Raw genomic sequence first — 20,796 nt, forward strand, 5'->3', positions numbered from 1 at the left:
AAATGAGTATTTAAAGCCTAAAGTATAAGGTCCCCTTATGAGAGTCCTAACCCCCCCCCCCATCCCCCCCATCTGATGGGCCCTTGATAAAAAATGAGGGGGATGTTTAGGACAGGTAACCCTCTCCACTTGATTGAGAGCTGAATGCCTAAATAATGTGTGATACTTTGTGAAGCCCCTCCTTAGTTACACTATTGGCAGCCCACCGGACAGGTAAGAAGTGTCATAATAACAAAATGGAAGCACATTTTGACATTCTGCTATTACATAGCAAGAAAATGAATGTGTTCAAAAAATAGCATTTGAAAGTATTGAGGCCCTTACACTACATGCTTTGGTGAATTGTTCCATAAATGTGATCATGAAAAGGTATTTAGAGTGTGTATTGGGTTGGGTCAAGTCATGAGATAGAAGATTGCCATCAGCTGAGCTAGCAGTTGGGGAGAGGGGGGTTCCTAATGAGTTTGGCACAACTCCAAAAAACAATAAAAAGGTCACTTTGCATGAATTGAAGCACATACATCACATTTGTAGAGATTTTAGGGGGTGTTTAGGGGAAAGCAATACTATAGAGCTGACAAAAGACATTGGTAAGTGACTAGACTATAGTTTTAGGGGCCAAGAAGAGCATGGTGGGGAAGTTAGTGAGGCAAATCCGCATGAGGACAAAGGGGCAGAGCATATGAATTAGAGCATATTGCAAAGATGGTAATTAGGGAATGAGGAAAGAAATGCAAGACATTAGCAATCATGAAATACATAGAATGTGATGTTTAAGGATAAAACTTACCTTCATATAGTCCTTCTGCAGGAGCTGAATGATGGCAGAACAGGTCTCTGGAATAATGATCCCCAGAGCCTGGGGGGAGATGCCTGTAGAGAACTTGAGGTCCTGAAGGCTTCTCCCTGTCGCCAAGTAGGGCAACGTGGCGATGAGCCTCTGCTCCGGAGTGATGGCTTGCCGCATGCAGGTATCCTGCCTGCTGATATAAGGGGACAGCAAAGCCAGCAGACAGTGAAAAATGGGGTCCGTCATCCTGAGAATAATCCAGAAATGATCAGGATTATTCTCGCGGATCTCATGGAGCAAAGGCATGTGGGAGAACTGGTGACGCTGGCGCAACCAATTCTTGGTCGGCAAACATGTTTCATCTACGTACTCATCGTACAGTTTGTGCTGTGCAGGGGTTCTTACTTTGAAGTCAAAGTAAGAACCCTGCACAGCACAAACTGTACAATGAGTACGTAGACTAAACATGTTTGGAAAACGGTCAGCTGGTCAGAACAGAAACCAGAAAGCAACGCTAAACAGTAAGGCCTGAAAGGACGACCTGAATAGCAGAAGCAAGCAGACAATAAAAAATGCCTTTTAAAGCGTACTATACCAAGATAGAGTCCACAATGAGAAGCAAATACTTAATGACTGCACGCACTGATTATCACATACACAAAGACAAGCACAAACTGAAGAGCAGTAGCGATCTGAATCACTAATCTGAAAAGCGCGAATCGTCTTTCACCAAACTTCTACTAAAACAAGAGATCAGCAAAAGGAGCCCAAAGGGTGCCGGACGTGGTGCTGAACTTCCTTTTTCTAGTCCCGCCGTACACGGCTTACGTCACCGCGTTCTTGGCAACCGTAAAATCAAACAACTTGGCCCGACCGTGTGTATGCAACAGTTTCGGACACAAACCGTCAGACTAAATCCGACGGGCAAAATCCGACGGATTTGGTTGCCACAATCTCTGACCGCATGTACGTGGGCTTAGAAACGTCCTGTAGAAATTGGAGACAAGAATCTTCCGGACTATTTTTTTGAGGTGGTGGGACCACATTCTTTTCATCTGTCAAAGAGATAGCACACAGTTTTTAAATTGGAAAATGGATCGTACAACCGTGTATGGAGTATATACAATGAGGAAACAATGCAAAATGAAAAGTTTTAATAGAACTAGGGCATGGAAAAAGCTTCCGCTGCCAAGAGCAATATATTAACCTTCTGATGGTTTAAAAATGGAAGCAACTCTCTAATGCTTGAAAACATCTCCATATTTCCTGGAGCGCATTCTCGTGGGATTTTGCGCACTCAGCTCTCTCAATATGCAGTGATGAGGTATGTCCTGAAAGCCCACTTTAACATGTAGGTATGTAAAGTCCCCTCTTGAACCTCCGTATTAATCATCTCCCAATCAACTCTGACCAGCTTCCCTGCCCCTGCTAAAGCAAAGCATCCCCACAAATTATGCTGCCACCACCATGTTTCACAGTGGGGATGGTGTGTTCCGGGTGATGTGCAGTGTTAGTTTTCTGCCACACATAGCATTTTGCTTTTAGGCCAAAAAGTAAAATTCTGGTCTTATCTGACCAGAGAACCTTCTTCCACATGTTTGCTGTGTCCCCCACATGGCTTCTCACAAACTGCAAATGGGACTTCTTATGGCTTTCTTTAAACAATGGCTTTCTTCTTGCCGCTCTTCCATAAAGGCCAGATTTGTGGAGAGCACGACTAATAGTTGTCCTGTGGACAGATTCTCCTACCTGAGCTGTGGATCTCTGCAGTTCCTCCAGAGTTACCATTTGGCCTCTTGGCTGCTTCTCTAATCAATGCTCTCCTTGCCCAGCCTGTCAGTTTAGGTGGACGGCCATGTCTTGGTAGGTTTGCAGTTGTGCCATACTCTCCATTTTCGGATGATGGATTGAACAGTGCTCCGAAAGATGTTCAAAGCTTGGGATATTTTCTTATGACTTAACCCTGCTTTAAAATTGTCCACCGGACTCGGCAGTGTATGCTCCATCGGAATTTAGCTGTCTGAATATCGCCAGCCAAAAATTCATAGCATGTTCTCAATTTTCCAGACGGAAAAACATTCCATCAGAAATTCCGATCGTGTGTATGCAATTCCGACACTCCAAAAATCACGCATGCTCAGATTCAACTACGAGACGGAAGCTATTGGCTACTGAACTTCCTTTTTCTAGTCCCGTCATATGTGTTGTACGTTACTGCATTCTAGACTATCGGAATTTGGTGTGACCGTGTGTAGGCAAGACAGCTTGAGCGGAATCAGAGCTTTTTCCGATGAGAATTCCGATCGTGTGTACGGGGCATAAGTGTTAATTCAACAAATCTGAAAATATGTTCCTAGCTGCTCTCATTGGAATGGCTAGCACCAGGTATAAGTGCCTTGGTTAGATTTTCAAGTAGTATCAACTATACACATGATTCTGAGTCAGCCACTTTCCTACCAGACAACTCCAAATCTAAAGTACTAACATATTTCACATGAAACCTTCCTATAATTAGGGCATATACTGTATCCTGATCCCATCTGGTGTTGGTCTAGAACTTAGAGGTACAATGCTTCATAAAATTAACATCCTACTCAAAAGTTCACACTCCTGACCACAGGTGCTCTCCAGCAAAGCTCAATTTGCTGAATCCACCACTGGTTAATTAACACCATGTAGACCCAAAACCTATGTTCTGCTGTAGAGGAATGATAACATATTTGGGAACCACTAGTTTGCTTTGATATACAGGACAAGGTTATAGATGGTCACCTTTTATAGTGAGAGGTCCTGTGCTCTTCTCTACCGGCACTTCCAAAGTAGGATGTTCCACCCTGCAGATAAACTCTGCCCCCTCTTCTGTGCTGATAGATGGTTTGAAATTCAAACAAAGCTTATACGTGAATGTTTTATCCTTCTGCTTCTCTGGTTGGAGCTCTGAGATAGTATATGTCTGGCTGTGGATGACAGGGGATAAGTTCTGGTCACCCTTCTCCTTCTTCAGCCATTTCACAGTCAAGACATCAGGAAATACATTGGACACCTCACACTTCAGTACAGCTGCTCTGCCAATGATAAGATTGGGGACTGGGATATCCTGTACATTCGCCTTCCAGGGAAACTCTGCATGTAAGAGATATACAGTAGAAGATGGTCATACCAGCATCAGTAACAGAAATCAAGTAACAGTTAACAGATTAATGTCCTTGCAATTGGAAAACAGCATATCCCCTACCCCTTCTCCCATACTAACTGCCATCCACATACTGTATACCTAAACACCAATCTGATGTTTTATCTGTTACAGTCTAAAATGGATTGGGTGTCACTGTCCTGGGAGCCAGCATGCCATTCTGTCATACCTCTCTCTCTCTATATATGTATATAGATAGATAGATAGATCTATTATACACACACACACATATATATATATATACACATATATATATACACATATACACAGTATCTCACAAAAGTAAGTACATCCCTCACATTTTTGTAAATATTTTATTATATCGTTTCATGTGACAACACTGAAGAAATTACAGTGCAGTAAGTGTACATCTTGTATAACAGTGTAAAGTTGCTGTCCCCTCAAAGTAACTCAACACACAGCCATTAATGTCTAAACCGCTGCCAGAAAAGTGAGTACACCCCTAAGTAAAAATGTCCAAATCGGGGCCAAAATGTCAATATTTCATGTGGCCACTATAATTTTCCAGCACTGCCTTAACTCTCTTGGGCATGGAGTTCACCAGAGCTTCACAGGTTGCCACTGGAGTCCTCTTCCCCTCCTCCATGATGACATCACAGGGCTGGTGGATGTTGGAGACCTTGCGCTCCTCCACCTTCCGTTTGAGGATGTCCCACAGATGCTCAATAGGGTTTAGGTCTGGAGACATGCTTTGCCAGTCCCAGGGCTGGACTGGGACAAAAATTTGGCTCTGGACTTCATCATGACCGACCCACTTTAATTTTGAGTGTCCCCAATCAGAAGCCCCTTTCATATCAGAGTCCCCATTAGAAGCCCCCTTCACATCAGAGTCCCCTACAGAAGCCTCCTTCACATCAGACTCCCCTCCAGCAGCCCTCGTCACATCAGAGTCACCATCAGAAGCCCCCTTCACATCAGACTCCCCTCCAGAAGCCCCCTTCACATCAGAGTCCCCACCAGCAGCCCCCATCACATTAGAGTCCCCATCAGAAGTCCCCTTCACATCAGTCCCCATAAGCAGCCCCCTTCATATCAGTAGCCATCAGAAGCCCCCTTCACATCAGAGTCCCTTACAGAAGCCCCCTCCCCATTAGAGTCCCCTCCAGAAGCCCCCTTCTCATCAGAGTCCCCACCATCAGCCCTCTTCACATCAGAGTCCCCATCAGAAGCTCCCTTCACATCAGAGTCCCCTCCATAAGCCCCCTTCAAATCAGAATACCCACCAGCAGCCCCCTTCACATCAGTCCCCATCAGAAGCCCGCTTCACATCAGAGTCCCCACCAGCAGCCCTCTTTACATCAGAGTCCTCATCAGAAGCTCCCTTCACATCAGAGTCCCCATCAGAAGCTCCCTTCACATCAGAGTCCCCATCAGAAGCTCCCTTCACATCAGAGTCCCCTCCATAAGCCCCCTTCAAATCAGAATAACCACCAGCAGCCCCCTTCACATCAGTCCCCATCAGAAGCCCGCTACACATCAGAGTCCCCTCCAGAAGCCCCCTTCTCATCAGAGTCCCCACCATCAGCCCTCTTCACATCAGAGTCCCCATCAGAAGCTCCCTTCACATCAGAGTCCCCTCCATAAGCCCCCTTCAAATCAGAATACCCACCAGCAGCCCCCTTCACATCAGTCCCCATCAGAAGCCCGCTTCACATCAGAGTCCCCATCAGAAGCCCTCTTCAAAGCAGAGTCCCTTCCAGCAGCCCCCTTCACATCAGACATTCCCCAGCAGAAGTCCCCTTCACATCAGAGCCCCAACCAGCAGCCCCCTTCACATCAGAGTCCCAATCAGCAGCCCCTTCACATCAGAGTCCCCACTAGCAGCCCCCTTCACATCAGATTCCACTACAGAAGCCCTCTTCACATCAGTCCCCATCAGAAGCCTCCTTCACATCAGAGTCCCCACCAGAAGCCCCCTTCACATCAGAGTCACCATCAGAAACCCCCTTCACATCAGAGTCCCCACCAGCAGCCCTCTTTACATCAGAGTCCTCATCAGAAGCTCCCTTCACATCAGAGTCCCCATCAGAAGCTCCCTTCACATCAGAGTCCCCTTCAGAAGCCCCCTTCAAATCAGAGTCCCCTCCAGCAGCCCCCTTCAAATCAGAGTCCCCTCCAGCAGCCCCCTTCACATCAGTCCCCATCAGCAGCCCCTTCACATCAGAGTTCCCATCAGAAGCCCCCTTCACATCAGAGTCCCCTACAGAATCCTCCTTCACATCAGTCCCCATCAGAAGCCCCCTTCACATCAGTCCCCATCAGCAGCACCCTTCACATCAGTGCCCTTCAGCAGCCCCCTTCACATCAGAGTCCCTTAAAGAAGCCCCCTTCACATCAGTCCCCATCAGAAGCCTTCACATCAGAGTCCCCACCAGAAGCCCCCTTCACATCAGTCCCCATCTGAAGACCTCTTCACATAAGACTCCCCTACAGAAGCCCCCTTCACACCAGTCCCCATCAGAAGCCCCCTTCACATCAGAGTCCCCTACAGAAGCCCCCTTCCCATCAGTCCCCATCAGAAGCTCCCTTCACATCAGATTCCCCTACAAAGGCCCCCTTCAAATCAGAGTCCCCTAAAGAAACCCCCTTCACATCAGTGCCCATCAACAGCCCCCTTCACATCAGAGTCCCTTACAGAAGCCCCATTCACATCAGTCCCCACCAGCAGCCCCCTTAATATCAGTCCCCACCAGCAGCCCCCTTAATATCAGTCCCCTACAGAAGCCCCCTTCACATCAGAGTGTCCTCCCTCTCCTCCCCCTCCCACATGTACTCACAGTTTTGAAGGCAGCGTTTCTTCCTCTCTCCAGTCATGTGATAACAAGTGATAGGGGAGAGAGGAAGGAAAGTCTGCACTGTCTATCTCCCCCTGCAGGCTGGAGAGAGCATAATGCTTAATGTTCTCTCCAGCAAGTGACTACTCCTGACAGGAGTGAAATCTCGATCACTCACTGTCAGAGAGGAGCAGCTCCAGGACTGCAATAGACCAGCCCACTGAGCCATCGGCCCAACGGGAATCTCCCAGTAGTCCTGATGGCCAGTCCATGCCTGGTCAGTCCATCACCTTTAGCAAGGCAGTGGTAGTCTTGGAGATGTGTTTGGGGTCGTTATGTTGGAATACTGCCCAGCAGCCCAGTCTCTGAAGAACTTGTGCAGCCCCAGACCATGACACTCCCACCACCATGCTTGACTGTAGACAAGACACACTTGTCTTTGCACTCCTCACCTGGTTGATGCCACACATGCTTGACACCATCTGAACCAAATAGGTTTATCTTGGTCTCATCAGACCACAGGACATGGTTCCAGTAATACATGTCCTTGGTCTGCTTGTTTTCGGCAAACTATTTGCGGTCTTTCTTGTGCATTATCTTTAGAAGAGGCTTCCTTGTGGAATGACAGCCATGCAGACCAATTTGATGCAGTGTGCGGCGTATTGTCTGAGCACTAACAAGGCTGACCCCCCACCCCTTCAACCCCTGTAGCAATTCTGGCAGCACTCATACGTCTATTTGTCACGAGGATCCTGCCAGCAGTGGTCAGTCCGGACCTTCCGCCGCGCGTCCGCGGGTGCGCGCTCGCGTGGACGTGCGCGCGTGCGCGTCTGTGCGCGTGTGCGCGGTCGTGCGCGCGTGTGTGCGCTCGTTGGCGCCAGGCGGGCTATTTAACTCAGTTGGCCACATCCAGTTCTTGCTGTCTGATCTACAGCGTGCGAGTACCCTGATTCTGAGAACCTGCCTTCTGTGACCTGTTGACCCGGCTTGTTTACCTACTGCTCCTGCTATCCGCCTGCATCTGACCTCGGCCTGCCTGACCTTCCTTCTGCTTGTTCCTTCGGTGCCTTGCTGCCTGCCCGTTTACCGACCCGGCTTGTCCGACCATCCACCTGCTTGATCCTTGGTACCTCTGCTGACCGCCTGACCTCCTACCCGGCTTGTCTGACTGCTCTGCTTCCAGCCTTCTGTTCCAGTGCCGTCTGCTGTTCTATCTCCAGTAGTGGTTCCAGCACCTGCCTGAAGTCCTGCCTCTGCCAGAGTTCCTGCATTGGTGTCCTGGTTCAGCCTCTCTGCCTGCTGCTCTGCTTCAGCTTCCTGCACCTGCCTGCTGATCCAGTTTCCCTCCAATTCCAGCACTCCCTGATCCAGCTGTTGATCCTGCCAGACACTCGTGCCCCTCTTGACTCTTGTGCTACCTGTATACACTACCAGGGCCCTTGAGTCTGAGCCGCAAGAGAGGTCTCCTTCTGCAAGTCGGGCTCTACCACCAGGTACGTGACACTATTTCCCAAAGACAACCGCTGGTTATGACCCTGATCACGTGTACTCAACCTCTTTGGTCGACCATGGCGTGGCCTGTTCTGAGTGGAACCTGTCCTGTTAAACTGCTGCATGGTCTTGGCCACTGTGCTGCAGCTCAGTTTCAGGGTCTTGACAATTTTCTTATAGCCTAGGCCATCTTTATGTAGAGCAATCATTCTTTTTTTCAGATTCTCAGAGTTCTTTGCCATGAGGTGCCATGTTGAACTTCCAGTGACCATTATGAGAGAGTGAGAGGGATAACAACAAATTTAACACACCTGAGACCTTGTAACACTAACGAGTCACATGACACCAGGCAGGGAAAATGGCTAATTGTGCCCAATTTGGACATTTTCACTTAAGGAGATACTCATTGTAGTAAAGTGTCATTTCTTCATTGTTGTCACATGAAAAGATATAATAAAATAGGGTTTAGGTCTGGAGACATGCTTGACCAGTCCAACCCATTTACCCTTAGCTTCTTTAGCAAGGCAGTGGTTGTCTTGGAGGTGTGTTTAGGGTCATTATTATGTTAGAATACTGCCCTGCAGCCCAGTCTCTGAAGTAAGGGAATCATTCTCTGCTTCAGTATGTCACAGTACATGTTAGCATTCATGGTTTCCTCAATAAACTGTAGCTCCCCAGTGCCTGCACCACTCATGCAGCCCCAGACCATGACACTCCTGTAGAGGATCAGTCCCACCTAGAAGGCTGCTGCCCTCCAGGGAAACACTGCCATGTGCTTGTTTGGATGCTGAAGATACAGAGAGCTGAGAGGCTGTCTGCAGAACATCTAGTCTGGTATCACTGAAGTTTGATGGAGGCATCCAAATGTCCCTGGACATTCTGTGAGTATGGACTGCTGTGAGAGATCTTAGAAACTTTTGGGCTGCTGACGCCCCTCTTGTGCTAGAGAGTTAACTGTGTGTTTGTCTAAAAGAAACATTGGCTGGTGTTCTGAAGAGCTCAATCCATCTAGTTCTCTGTGGAGTGACTCTGTGCTTAGTGCTCTAAAGAAGCTTGTGCACTTTTAACTACTTCTATTACAAGCCAAGTCCACAGTTTACTACAAGCAAATGCTTTTGCTTCAGCTTTTCAGAAAGAAGTTAATTGCCTCATTCTGTACATAGTTCTGTTTTTGGAGTACCCCACTCAATTCCCTCAACCCTATCCAAGTACTCCAAAAATAAAAACAATATATAAAAATCCCTAGACTGGTTATTGAGGAAACGTGTGGCTGAGATTGTGTGTCTGGCTGCAGGGCAATGCACTGGGAAGAACCTGGGCAAATTTCCAGTGACTCCTATGGTGTTAAGCATTATACGTGGAACCCCAGACTTCCTTCAGAGGTTGCTAGGTGTTCCTTGACTTCTGGTTGGTTGACTCCCCATCTGATTGTTTGTACATAATTCCAGACCTAAGGCCACTTGGCAGAACCACTAGCATGACACCAATAATCTTTATAGATGTCTGTGAAGTCAGAATTCTGACCACCAATGTAAGGGAAGGGGGATTGTTCCCATTGATCACCAAAGTAAAGACCATCCTTCCCACTGACCCAAGATAAATAACTTTTTATCAGAGTTGTCGTGAGACATGAAAACTATTTTACGGAGTTTCCCTGGGGTAAAATGGTTGAGAAAGGCTCATAAGAAAATAATTTAAGGATCATTGTTACTTCATTACACTAATGCCCCATACACGGTTGGATTTTCCGATGGAAAATGTTCGATGGGAGCTTGTTGTCGGAAATTTCCAACCATGTGTAGGCTCCATCGGACATTTTCCATCGGAATTTCCGTCAGACAAAATTGGAGATCTGGATCTCAAATTTTTCGACAACAAAATCGGTTGTCGTAAATTCTGATCATGTGTACACGCTGCATTCCTGACGTTCGGAATTTCTGACAAGATTTGTGTGACCGTGTGTATGCAAGACAAGTTTGAGCCAACATCCATTGGAAAAAAAACATAAATTTTGTTGTCGGAAAATCCTATTGTGTGTACAGGGCATAAGAATATTTGTTATTTCTTATTCTGATTTTAATTAATCCAGTTCCCTTTAATGTACAAGTGTTATCTGTCAGCGAAATTTGGCTGTACGTAGAGAACACAGCCAAATCTCCTGTTTGTAATAATAATAATAAAATTTCATCTAATGATATAAGGCATCTTACCTAAAAACCCACTCATCCAAGTAAACAGACATGACCATCTTTAAATGCTCAGTTCCGTCAGCATGGCAAGTGACAATCTGCAATGTGTGGCAGGCTACGTGGCAAGTGGCAATCCGCAATGTGTGGCAGGCGACGTGGCAAGTGACAATCCGCAATGTGGGGCAGGCTACGTGGCAAGTGGCAATCCGCAATGTGTGGCAGGTGACGTGGCAAGTGACAATCTGCAATGTGTGGCAGGCTACGTGGCAATCCGTATCTGGTGGCAGGCAACGTGGCAAGTGACAATCCGCAATGTGTGGCAGACTACATGGCAAGTGGCAATCCGCAATGTGTGGCAGACTACGTGGCAAGTGACAATCAGCAATGTGTGGCAGGTGACGTGGCAAGTGACAATCTGCAATGTGTGGCAGGTTACGTGGCAATCCGCATCTGGTGGCAGGCGACGTGGCAAGTGACAATCCGCAATGTGTGGCAGACTACATGGCAAGTGGCAATCCGCAATGTGTGGCAGACTACGTGGCAAGTGACAATCAGCAATGTGTGGCAGATGACGTGGCAAGTGACAATCCGCAATGGGTGGCAGGCTACGTGGCAAGTGACAATCCGCAATGTGTGGCAGGCTACGTGGCAATCCGCATCTGGTGGCAGGTGATGTGGCAAGTGACAATCCGCAATGTGTGGCAGGCAATGTGGCAAGTGGCAATCCGCAATGTGTGGCAGGCGACGTGGCAAGTGACAATCCGCAATGTTTGGCAGGTGACGTGGCAATCCGCAATGTGTGGCAGGCTACACGGCAATCCGCATCTGGTGGCAGGCGACGTGGCAAGTGACAATCCGCAATGTGTGGCAGGTGACGTGGCAATCCGCAATGTGTGGCAGGCAACGTGGCAAGTGACAATCCGCAATGTGTGGCAGGTGACGTGGCAAGTAACAATCCGCATTTGGTGACAAGTGACGTGGCAAGTGACAGTCCGCATTTGGTGACAAGTGACGTGGCAAGTGACAATCCGCATTTGGTGGCAGGCGACATGGCAAAGGACACCCTCAGGGCTCCCACTGATTCTGCATTATGGTGAGTTGAACCATTTCATTTTATATTACAATGTATTAATAGAAATAATGCGCTTCATCCTGACACCATAACAGCCATGGTGCCATAATGATTGAAGCGCCAGTACCAGCCATTTCCCATATAAATTGCCCCCAAAAAAAAATATTTTATAGCAGTGCCCCTCCCGAGACTGGACTCTGGATCTGCCCCTGCAGGGAGACAGGTGACTATAAAACACACATCCTAGAATAAAATGTTTACATAAATTTTATACAATAAACATATATGACTGCCTTTTGATTCATGGAAAAAAATCAGTTATTCAGTAACTCCTGGATCTGATCATTTTTGGTACCTTTATCCAGCACAGACATCTCTCTGCTCTCCCAGTCCTCCATGGAGCCGTGTTTCCAGGACACCCTCACCACAGAGCCTGGATGACTGAAGAACCTCCCAGGAAGTTTATATTCACTATGAACACTATAGGTGCCGTCACTGTTCTGAGTTGTTCTGTTTGGATCTGAGGCCTTCTTGTCATTCCATTTTATATGGATAGCACTGGGATAAAATCCCTCTATATCCAGTGAGCACAACACCTCTCCAGAATCTGTCAGAGAGAGTTTTATAGGACCGGACGCAGTGGGTTTTTCTGGAATCAAGTGAGAAACGGTGATTAGAACAAGCCCACAGGAATGATTGTTACCCAAAAATGGATGTATCAAGTTTTTTTGTGCATTGTTGGCATATCTACACCATGAAAACATCAATTTTTTAACGTCCATGCATACTTCGCACACTGCATGAACTCAAACATGGCAAACTAGTTTACTTCCACAAGCAGCCTGTTTTTTAGCATTTTGTGTGTTAGTATATTACTCTCTATTCTGATTCTTTTTTTTTTTGGTGCAATACACCAGATGCCATTCCTTGCCTCGCCATGCAATGAGGATAGAGGTTATGTAATGAGGTTAGTTTTTACCTATGCAGAGTCAGCAAGCTTCGAAGAAGATTTTTTTTACATTCAAGTAAACAAGAATAACATAATTTAGTATGTGCCAAGCTGCACTGAAACGACACTAAATTTAACTTCTAATGCCACGTACACACAACTGGACTTTCTGGCAGAAAAGGTCAGACGGAATCATTTCATCGGATATTCCGATCATGTGTGGGCTTCAACTGACTTTTTTTTTCATACATTATGACGAACCTAGAAATAGAACATGTTTTAAATCTTTCCGATAGAATCAATTCCTATCGGGAAAACCGTTTGTCTATATGCTATTCCGACGGACCAAAAACAACGCAAGAGCAGCTATTGGCTACTGGCTATGGGACTTCCTTTTTCTAGTCCCGTCGTCATTGCATTCTAATCAAATGGACTTTGGTGTGATCGTGTGTTGGAACTCCGTCGGAAAGACCATCAGAGTTTATTCTAACGGAAAAAAACAGTAGTGTGCACACAGCATAACCCTGCTTGGTGAGATAAACTGCCAGCACGTTGCTATATTCTCCATATAGACGGGACATTGTCTTTTGCATAAAGCAACATTTGAGACAGATCAATCAACAACTTTAATCCATTCATAAGAATCATCTCAAAAGTAAAATCTTACCATAAAGATGTTTGTGTTGAAAAGTCTTTTCCTTTACTATTCCATCACAGAGAACCTTAAAGGCGATGGATATGTTTTGATGTTTACAGATGGAAGGTGTGAAGGTCAGAGAGGAGGTGATATCCAGACGATTATTGGATACTTCAGTTCTTTCACTGTGAGCCACATATCCACAGGACTGTGGAGAGTCACTATTCACATCTGCTTCATCCTCTCCTATTTCAGATATAGTTTCACCTGCTATTTTAACCATCCAAATGACTTGAGCGTCTTCCTTACAGTATGAGGCAGTACAGTATAAAGTGACCTTCTGCCCACTGAACCATGTCTGGAGGCCCTGGATGTTGTTTAAATTGAATGTTGGAGCCTCTGGAAGAGTAAAAGATAACATATATAGGAATATGTAAAAATAAACTTTTGGTATAATTTATAACTAAATATCGATATAAATGTTCAGTTTTCCACCGTATGCTATTGCACAGAGAATTTAATGCCGTGGCGGAACTACCAGGATCGCAAGACTCGCTCTTGCAACTGGGCCGTGGAGTTCCACCACTGTGGGGGGGCCAAAAGCCTGGAATGTGCCTTCCGGGTTTCTGGCTACAGTTCTGAGCAGAGTGTGTCTATTACACTCTCCTTCACACCACCCAGAGCCAGCACTGATATTGTATATATGATTTTTATCTTTATTTCTTTCATGTCCCTGTTTTATGTATTATCTGTATACATGTATTACATGTATATTTCAATAAATGCTAATATTTTTGTATATTTTCATTGTTTGTTGTGCCTTTAAAGTCTGACCATAGGTTTTCTTTATCTTTTTTAACTAGAGCCTTACATCCCCCCCCCCCCCCCCATAGAGAACAATGGTGGTCAGATCAGTCCGTCTGTGTGAAAGAGCCCTAACAGTGCAAGTGGAAATTCTGCAGGCTCTGATGTAACAGGGGCTCTGGGAACCCTGATTAAAGAAGAATGCTGGGGACAATGATGTAAGGGGGAGTTCTGGTTACCAGAGACCCCCTTATATCAGTTACCCTTTACACCAGAGTCTGCAGTGTTCCCCTTACATCAGAGTTCTCACTGTTCCTTAAATCAAAGCCCCCAGAGTTCTCTCTTACATCAGAGTCTGCACAGTCTCCCTTACAGTGTAAGGGAACTCTGTGAGTTTAGATATAAAGGGGAACTCTGTGGACTTAGATGAAAATATAAGTATTTTATACTACAAAAAAAATTGCAGCGTGCCGCTAAAGTGTTCGGGTTTGGCTTAAAGAAAAGGTGTCAACCCTACCCAAAACGGCAGGAAGGGGTCCCTACAAGACCATAATAAAGGGCACCGTGATGGGAGAAAGGGACCCCAGGATCTGTGGGAAGGGCCTAGAACTAGAGGTCAGGGGGGCCCATTTTTTTTGCACCGGGGCCCTGAAGGCTCTCGTTACGCTGTGAGGAAGGGCACACCAATAATCAAGATGGCCGCCACAGAAGTTCCCCTGTACTGCTTGTCCTACTGGGAAGGGCTGCATGGGCACGCTTTTGCTAATAAGCAACAGAATGCCAGCGAGTGCATGTGCGCGCACCCTGTGACGGTTCTTGGCGCTAAACAGGCTATTTAAGCTGACTCAATTCCCCTGGATCAGTGCTGTCTGGTCTACTGCATTCCCTGTGATTCCTGATAACCATTTGCCTGTACCTGTTCCAGTTGACCTACCTGGCTTGTCCCTGACTATTCCTGTTATCTGCCTGCACCTGACCTTGGCTTGTCTTGTCTACGCTCCTGCCTGCTCCTTCTACTACTTTGCTGCCAGCCTGTTGCCGAACCTGCCTGCACCTGACTCTGCTTCTGTATCACGTCTGTTCTGGACTTGTTTATCTGTGCCTCCAGCCTGCCTGCCTGCACCTGCCTGAGCTCCAGTCTCCAGCCTGACAGCTGTTCCTGGTTCTATCCCTGCTCCACCATCAGTTCCAGTCCAGCTCCTCTTCTAGCAACTCTGCCAGGCATTCGTGCAACTCTGCACTCCCGCACCTCCTGTTTACTCTACCAGGGGCCTCGAGTCAGAGGTGTAAGAGAGGCCTCCCTCTGCATATCAGACTCTACCACCAGGTACGTGACATATGCCTCTGATTTAATGGTTTACTTACATTTAAATGCATAAAAGTATAAAAATTGTGGGTTCAGGAAGCTAACCACTGCTGTTAGGATTCAATACGTGACTAATATATCTTCAAAACTGTGTGAGGTCTGTAAAGCTCAGAAAAAAAGTAACCAATGTGTAGTTGCTTATGCCAATTGATAAGAGATCAATTGATTCCACGCTAATTCTGGAATTGCTGAACTTCTCTCTTCTGATGGCTCTGTCACTAGACGGCCAGGTATCTGGCCATTGAATAAGACAAGGGCATTGCATGGACAGATTAGGAATATATGGGGTCTCTCAGCCAATGGGCAGGGATTTTCTTGGGTCCCTTGGCCTGCTGGGAAAGCCTATTTGTTTGGGTGATCAGGGTTCTGTGCCACCTGGATGGCTGTCTGGATGGACGTGTGTTGTATTGCCCCGGGCTGCTAGGCCAGAGCCTGAGGCCTATCCCAGGGATATCTGGCTGCTAGGCTGTCTGAGGTAAATTAGTTTTAAGGAAAGGGGAAAAGGGAAAAGGTGCAAGTTTATCCACTAATAAAGGATCACTTTTATTCGACCACAGTTAAATCATTCATCCTTAATTAAGGAATTGGTGCCATAACCTAATAGCATATAGAAAAGGAAAAAAGCGCAGTTCGATAGACACGGACTGCAAAAGGGGTTACTTTGGCCAAAAAGTGCCCAAAGTAACCCCTTTTGCAGTCCGTGTCTATCGAACTGCGCTTTTTTCCTTTTCTATAGGCTGTCTGAGGGCCTAACCAGAAGCAAGAGAGCAGCGCAGGGTTGGGACTGTGGCTTGCAGTCCAACCAGAAGTGCTGGCCAGAGAACCTGTCATGGTTGGAGGTGGAGGGAAAGCTGTTGACACTAAGGGACCATCCACCTTGTTACCAGGGACCACCGTGAGTAGCTGAAGCAAGTACCAGAGCAGTATTCTCACCAACCGGGGACGGTGAAGAATTGGGAAACTTCAGCAGGTGTCAAGCCAGGGACCCAGCCAGCAGAGGTGAAGCATGCAGAGCAGTCTTGTGTGCCAAGCCAGGAACCAAGTAGGCCAGTGGGGAGACACTTGAGGAGTATCTGTGAGTGCCAAGCTAGGGACCCAGCAGAGACGCAGGGATGATGCTTGAGGAAGATACTGTGTGCGAAGGTTGGAAGAGCTCAGGGGATCCAGTGGCAGTGGATCAGCAAGTCTAGTGAGAGAGACTGGTAGCTCAATGGATGTCAAGTAAAGGAGTTTGTTACAAATTGTGTTAGAAACTGCTATAAGACTGTTGCCATAGGAGACAGCGATCCTACTCATGCAGATGTGGTGTCTTTCTGATGCCTTTCCCTGCATGGCTGTCTGCCTATAGAAGTCTCTGAGTCTGCCAAATGAACATTGCAACTACTAAAGGGTGTCCTGGCCCTAACCCTCTCTCCCACACTTCTGTTTAAGAGAATATAAATCTCTTTGCAGTCAAGAAGTGTCTGGCGCCCATTAATCTACCTACATTGCACCCACCATGTCTCGTAGCCCACTCTACACAGAAGGATGTTAACTGTCCCTAATTCTGGAGGTCGCCATTAGGCCTGGAGAGGCCTGGGACTTTGGCTACAATGTTATTCTACATACTTTATATCCCTTTTGCCAAGCATCGACAGCTATGCCCATAAGGGTTGCTTACTAAGTTTGGTTCAAGGAACAATGTTGTTACACTCCAGTAAGGATGAGCTGAACACCCCCCTGTTCGGTTCACACCAGAACCTGCGAACAGACCTAAACTTTGTGTGAACTTTAGAACCCTATTAAAGTCTATGGGACTTGAATGTTCACAAACTAAAGTGCTAATTTTAAAGGCTAATATGCAAGTTACTGTCCTAAAAAAAGTGTTTGGGGACCCGGCTCCTGCCCCAGGGGACAGGGATCAATGCAAAAAAAAGTTTTAAAAACTGCAGTTTTTTCAGGAGCAGTGATTTTAATAATGATTAAAGTGAAACAATAAAAGTGTAATATTCCTTTAAATTTCATACCTGGGGGGTGTCTATAGTATTCCTGTGAAGGGGGACATGTTTTCCGTGCTTAGAACTGTCCCTGCACAAAGTGTCATTTCGCAAGGAAAAAAGTCTTTTAAAATCACTTTCCATTGTCGGCTCCCATAATACAGAGAACACTCAATGAGTGTTCTCTGTATTAGCTGACAATTCATTCATTGATAAAAAATAAAAAATAAATAAAAAAAAAGTGTGGGGTCCCCCTAAATATCCATACCAGACCCTTCAGGTCTGGTATGGATATTAAGGGGAACCCCGTGTCAAAAAAGAAAAAAATTGCCGTGGGGGTCCCCCTAAAAATCCATACCAGACCCTTTATCCGAGCATGTAACCTGGCAGGCCGCAGGAAAAGGGGGGGGCGAGAGAGCGCCCCCCCCTCCTGAACCATACCAGGCCACATGCCCTCAACATTGGGAGGATGCTTTGGGGGTCTGTGACCCCCTCAAAGCACCATGTCCCCATGTTGATGTGGACAAGGGCCTCATCCCCACAACCCTGGCCGGTGGTTGTGGGGGTCTGCGGGTGGGGGGCTAATCAGAATCTGGAAGCCCCCTTTAACAAGGGAACCCCCAGATCCCGCCCCCCCGTTTGAAATTGTAAGGGGGTACAAAAGTATCCCCTTACCGCTGCTCTTCTTCCTCTTTTTGTACTAAGTCTGGTTCCATTCCTCTCACACTAATAAACCAACAGAGGTCTTCTTCTTTGATTGGAATAATTGTCCTCCTTTCAAGAAAAGACCTTTCTGCTGGTGGGAGCTACAACTAGGCTTGCCATGTGATTGCTCACATTGCACCCACCTTCTTTTGGTCGGAGATTTTGTTACTTTAGGGATGTTTAGTGTCCTGGCCAACTTGAGCTTTTAAAGAAGATTGACTGCTAAATAGCTAGAGATGCATCAACCAAAGTTAATTAATCAAAAACCAAAATAAAGTAGGTAAAGTAGGCAAAATAAAGTATCCTCCTCAAAACCTCAAAAATCCATATGTTTTTGAAATCTATTCCAAACCCCAAATGTGACTGTAAATAGTGACAATAAAATACACATGAAAACACAAAAAACTTATAAAAAACATAAGACATAACATAATTCCTCTGCAACACTAATCTCATGAAAAGCATTTTTATTGATGTTTATTATTTAAAAAAAAAATTCAATTGTTTATGTTGTTCACAATTCTCACATATCACCTTATATGTATATGTTTGTTTTTATAAGGTTTATTGTTTGCATGTGCAATTTATTGTCACTATTTACAGTCACATTTTGGGTTTGGAAAAGATTGAAATAACATATGTATTTTTGAGGTTGTGAGGAGGATAGCGCCTACTTTATTTTGGTTTTTGATACATTTAGTTAAGCATAATTTAAGCGTAACTTTCCTCATTTAATCTGGGTTTAGGTATATGGTTGGCACCATTTATATGTTTATAAAGTCTAAAAGTTGATTAATGTTAATCCTGTTGAAGTAAGAATTCTTCGGTAAATGTTTCTGAGCATGTAAAGAAGTCTCCGAGGGGGCGTGGCCGAGACCGGCATGTGAGAGGACGTGCATCACGGAGCTCCCGCACTGATCCTGCAAAGATCCTCTTCCCAGCCAGCTAAAAACCTGAAATCGGGCTGAACTCAGCACAGGGTTCCCCACTGGTGTGCCTGGAGTCGCTGCCAAGGTCTGTGGAGATCATGATGACCCGAAAACACGCGGAGGCCAGAACGCCAAATTCCCAACATGGCGCCGCAGCTCCTCTCTCACAGCGTGCTCGTGGCAAGGAGAAGCATAAAGATTCCGGTAAGGCTCCTAAGACCCCTACAAGTACAGTGAAAGACCCCCCGAGGGACATGCTATACTACGCTCAGAAAATAGTGCCCCAGACAGCCCAGGGGAGTGGAGAGGACATGTCTGCCACCCCTGCAGTGTTCCACACTCAGCAGGAGGAGGGGAGCCACGCACAAGGCCCTGTAGCGTCCACCAGCCAGAGCCTTTCTGACATGGAGGAGGAGGATGAGGGAGAGGAAGCAGCTCAGCCCTCCCTAGCAGACATACTAAGGGCAGTACAGCAATGCACAGCTTCAGTTCATACTCTGCAGGATCAGTTTGGTGGTCTGAAGGAAGAACTGGGGTTTATTAGGCATGATCTACAGAAAACGAGGGAGCGCACTACCGCGGCGGAAGGCCGGATCAGTGAGATAGAGGACAAGCTGATACCCTTGCTGAGAGATACACAAATTACAGCCAGGATTGCTAGAGCAAATGAACTTAAATCTGACGAAATTGAAAACCGCTTGAGACGGAATAATATCCGTATCGTGGGGCTCCCCGAGAAGACGGAGGGTAGGGACCCCACAGATTTTGTTGAACAATGGCTATTGGAGGTGTTTGGGAAAGATGTGTTCACCCCATTGTACTCGGTTGAACGCGCGCACAGGGTACTGCCCAGGCCCCTTCGCCCCACACTATGATAGCGAGGTTACTCAACTTTAAGGATAAAGAAATAGTGCTGCGCCAGGCAAGAGAGCGATGCAATGTCCAATATAACGGGACACGCATCTCATTCTATCCTGACTACTCAGCGGAGATACAGAAGCGCAGAGCAAGATTCACTGATGTTAAAAAACGATTGCAAAGGCTTAGAGCGACATACGCCATGTTGTTCCCGGCGAAACTGCGGATTAAGGCGGGGGGCCAATCCCACTTTTTTGAGACCGCTGCCGAGGCGTCCGCGTGGTTGGATGCCAATGAACACATTATCAGGCAAGCGGGAAGAAATGCAGCAGAAGGAGACTGACCAGACCTCCATATAAGCATGATCGTATAGTGGTTATCATCACATAATTGGGCTGGGAAGCCATTACCTACTGTTATTCCACAAGCGATGAGAGCAAGTGAAGTTAACTTGAATACAGTTAAGTAGCACTTTGGATTGGAACATTTAGTAGTTTAACCAAATAGGAGTTTTGGGTATGTTCAACCCACGTTTTTTTGTATACTGTGACAGAGTGAGGCTCTGTCCCTATGAAATTGGAGGAAAAAGGGATCTCCAACCCTGTGTCCAGGTCTTGGTGATAACGAGCAGGGTGTGTGCCCAGCTGCACACAGGCCATATAATGAAGGGCTGTTGGTGAGGGATGGTGGAGTGGAGTAGCTTGCTGCTATGTATGTCCAAAGAGCCCAAAGCTGGGGGCGTGGCTTGGCGCATGGAGAAGACGGCTGCCTGAGACCTCGGCTCCCGCTCCACCTCACCGAACGGCGCACAGCACGGCCGGATACATCCTCGCTACCTTCCCTCATGAGCAGGAGAGGGACCGGAGACACCCCCCGAGCCTCGGGGGGTTCTCAAATCCAAGGAGATCGGCAGCTATTTCCCCGCGAAGGGACCCGCAGGCCGGACCACGCCGGCCTGCAAGATGACGGCGACCCGCTCGGCGGCAGCACAGGCGGCTCTCACCGCCTCTCAGGTACCTTCACCGCTCCCTGAGCCCTCTCC

General features: G+C 46.8%; 1 protein-coding gene across 2 annotated transcripts in view; it reads right to left on the reverse strand.

Annotated features, from left to right (window-relative positions):
* The window catches only part of LOC143923705 (uncharacterized), a 167,141-nt gene that overhangs the window by 92,187 nt on the left and 54,158 nt on the right, over nt 1-20,796 (reverse strand). For both annotated transcript variants that reach the window (XM_077447510.1, XM_077447509.1), the window contains exons 8-10: nt 13,147-13,515; nt 11,886-12,179; nt 3,563-3,913 (exon numbers count right to left, since the gene is read on the reverse strand). In XM_077447510.1, the coding sequence (XP_077303636.1) occupies nt 3,563-3,913; nt 11,886-12,179; nt 13,147-13,515 (1,014 nt within the window). The remainder of the gene's footprint in view (nt 1-3,562; nt 3,914-11,885; nt 12,180-13,146; nt 13,516-20,796) is intronic.

The sequence above is a fragment of the Lithobates pipiens genome, unplaced genomic scaffold (assembly GCF_037356315.1).
Source record: "Lithobates pipiens isolate NorthernLeopardFrog02 unplaced genomic scaffold, aLitPip1_a1.2 Scaffold_22, whole genome shotgun sequence".
NCBI classification, from domain to species: domain Eukaryota; kingdom Metazoa; phylum Chordata; class Amphibia; order Anura; family Ranidae; genus Lithobates; species Lithobates pipiens.